This window comes from Cryptotermes secundus, unplaced genomic scaffold, assembly GCF_002891405.2.
Source record: "Cryptotermes secundus unplaced genomic scaffold, Csec_1.0 scaffold117, whole genome shotgun sequence".
NCBI classification, from domain to species: Eukaryota; Metazoa; Arthropoda; class Insecta; order Blattodea; family Kalotermitidae; genus Cryptotermes; species Cryptotermes secundus.
The window spans coordinates 2,311,317-2,313,887 of record NW_019737981.1 but is presented as its reverse complement, the minus strand read 5'-3'; the positions used below and the strand labels follow the sequence as shown (position 1 = coordinate 2,313,887).

Below are 2,571 nucleotides of genomic sequence, written 5' to 3'. Positions count from 1 at the left end.
GTAGTAGTAGTAGTAGTAGTAGTCGTAGTGGTAGTAGTAGTAGTCGTAGTGGTAGTAGTAGTAGTAGGTAGTAATAGCAGCATAAATTAGTAGTAGTAGTAGTAGTAGTCGTAGTGGTAGGAAGCAGTGGTAGTGGTGATGGTAATAATAGTAGTAGTGGTAGTAGTAGTAGTAGTAGTAGCAGGTAGTAATAGCAGCATAAATTAGTAATAGTAGTAGTAGTAGTCGTAGTGGTAGGAAGCAGTGGTAGTGGTGATGGTAATAGTAGTAGTAGTAGTAGTAGTAGTAGTAATAACAGTTTTTAACATATTGAAATTGAGAGCTATAAATTCTGACTTTATAAAAAGTATTATTCGATTTCAGGAATTTACGATCTCCTTTTATTGTTGTGTTAAGAACTGGGACTGATGGTGCGCACCATTTATCGGTAGGGTATAGAGACTGGTGGAATATCATAGAGGAAAGTACAACGGACCAATACTGGTCTAAGTGTATGGGGAAACCCACCCTCTCCAATAACTAACTAACTAAGTAAATGTAAGTAAAGGTATCCCTGTAACAGGCCGTGGAGGCTCATAGGTTTGTGAGATATTGAGGTTCCCACATTTTCTCTAGACATTCGGATCATAGATGGCGGTAAGGTTGTTAACCTTACGTGCCGGCCGCCCTTTACCCCTAAATCATGTACAGTTGTAATAGCACCGTGTCTAGCCGCTTTGCCGATACGTTGTTTCAAGATACTCATTTTTAACTGAAATTCCTCTGCCGTTTCGAAATGCTCGTTTCCTTGCTTGTGGACCCTACATGAATTGCGCACCCAAACATGTGAAAAACGCACATCCGTAAACCAGTCGACTAGACACAAGATGTATGTTCTTACCTAGACTGCCGCTGCTGTAGTCTCGACCCATGCTTTGATTACACACGTGGTGGGTTGTTCTGACACGTGGCGGGCTCTTGATATGTTTCCACATCTCGTACAAAGTCACTGCGCAGATCAGGCTGTATTCTATGGTGCAGGGGAACAGGTAGGGACTGGACTTTTGCACCAACATGCCGACGATGTTGGTTCGAGAGCAATGGTGGGAAGATCCGCTGCGCCTCAAACGGTGCAGCTCTGTTTTGTTGAAACCATCTTCTGTGTTGTTTTCGTCCATATGATCCTCGTGCTCTGAAACGTCTGAGCTATTAAATTCAAACAACTCATCAAGGCACCGTCAATTTCAAACATGGGATGTTATTTATTCACGTAACATAACATAATCGAAAACCCAGCATATTTCGACATCGGAATGTAGTCCTAATTCGACCCCTTAAAAGTGATCTATACACACCCAGCAGAGGTAGCATCACACGGACACATCTCCAGTAGTTCCACTTACTGCAGGTAAAGGCACTCCCAGTTAACTCCTCATAAATTCTTACCAATTTTTTTGAACATGTCCAATCTTATGTACTCGTATTTCTGTACGAGCACCAATTCCATTTATTTTTCTTTTAAGGAATAAAACTGTCCTTATTGATAAAGAAGCGATCGCCAACTCAACTCAGCTCAACTTTTTAACATAAATCACTATACTGAACACAAAAACATATCACCGTTTATAACAATTTATACTTGAATTTACAATATTTTAAGACCCTTGAAGTGCATGAAGGAATTTTTTAAACTTAGTCTGTGTCGTAACACATTATTAAATCATTTGTTTTACGAATCGTAATATAGGGGTTTATAATATGCTTACAGTCATTTAAAAAGACTTTGAATATCTTTAGCAATGTACTGACTGATCGAATGCTCCTAATGTTTCGTTGTTTCGTTTATGTTAAAGTAGGTATAAAATAACATCTCATGTTGTAGTTCAATGGAACCTTGATAATTTGTTTAAAGTTACAATGGATTACACAAGAGTATGTGAAGGAAGTAGGATAATGGCTAGCTCATTGTAAGCATAGACTAGAATCCTTCTGATAGTATGGCAGTAAGGAGTTTTGGATGCTAGTAGCATAATTCTGGGGTCCGCCAATAGAATCTCTACCCAGCCAGATCTGTCCATTCCACATCATCATACCTTCTTTGTTTAAGATACGTTTAATATTGTCTTCTGTAGAAGATTTCCAAATAAAACTTCGCATTTTACTTTCCCTTCATTGGTGCTAAATGCTCCCACCGTCCCATCCTCCTTGAATTGGTCACCATAATCATAACACGTGAATAGCGCAAATCATACAGCCCTACATTGTGTCATTTTCTTCACATTGCTAGTTACCTTCCATCATAGATCGAAGTGTTCTCCTCAATGCCATGTTTTCGAAGGCCTTTAATCCATATATCAAATGAAGGGGTTGTGTATTAAAGTAATTCAGTTTTGAAAGCGTTAAGAATGCTTAGAACTTCACTCACCGAGGTGACTCAGGTGCTCAATGTCGTGCTTTGTCTCCTCCACTAGGACGTACAGCCACTCACACAAGTTCGTAGCGATCATGTGCATCAGGCCGAACCGCGCCACAGGCATGTACCGCCCCATCTGCATGTCCTACCGTGACGACAATAATAATAATAATAATAAT

At 39.8% G+C, this 2,571-nt stretch overlaps 1 protein-coding gene across 1 annotated transcript in view; it reads right to left on the bottom strand.

Annotated features, from left to right (window-relative positions):
• Nucleotides 1–2,571, bottom strand: part of LOC111870510 (proton channel OtopLc) — a 20,770-nt gene that overhangs the window by 4,214 nt on the left and 13,985 nt on the right. Inside the window, exons 8-9 of the mRNA XM_023862858.1 lie at nucleotides 2,405–2,537; nucleotides 881–1,171 (exon numbers count right to left, since the gene is read on the bottom strand). Coding sequence (XP_023718626.1) covers nucleotides 881–1,171; nucleotides 2,405–2,537 — 424 coding nt within the window. The remainder of the gene's footprint in view (nucleotides 1–880; nucleotides 1,172–2,404; nucleotides 2,538–2,571) is intronic.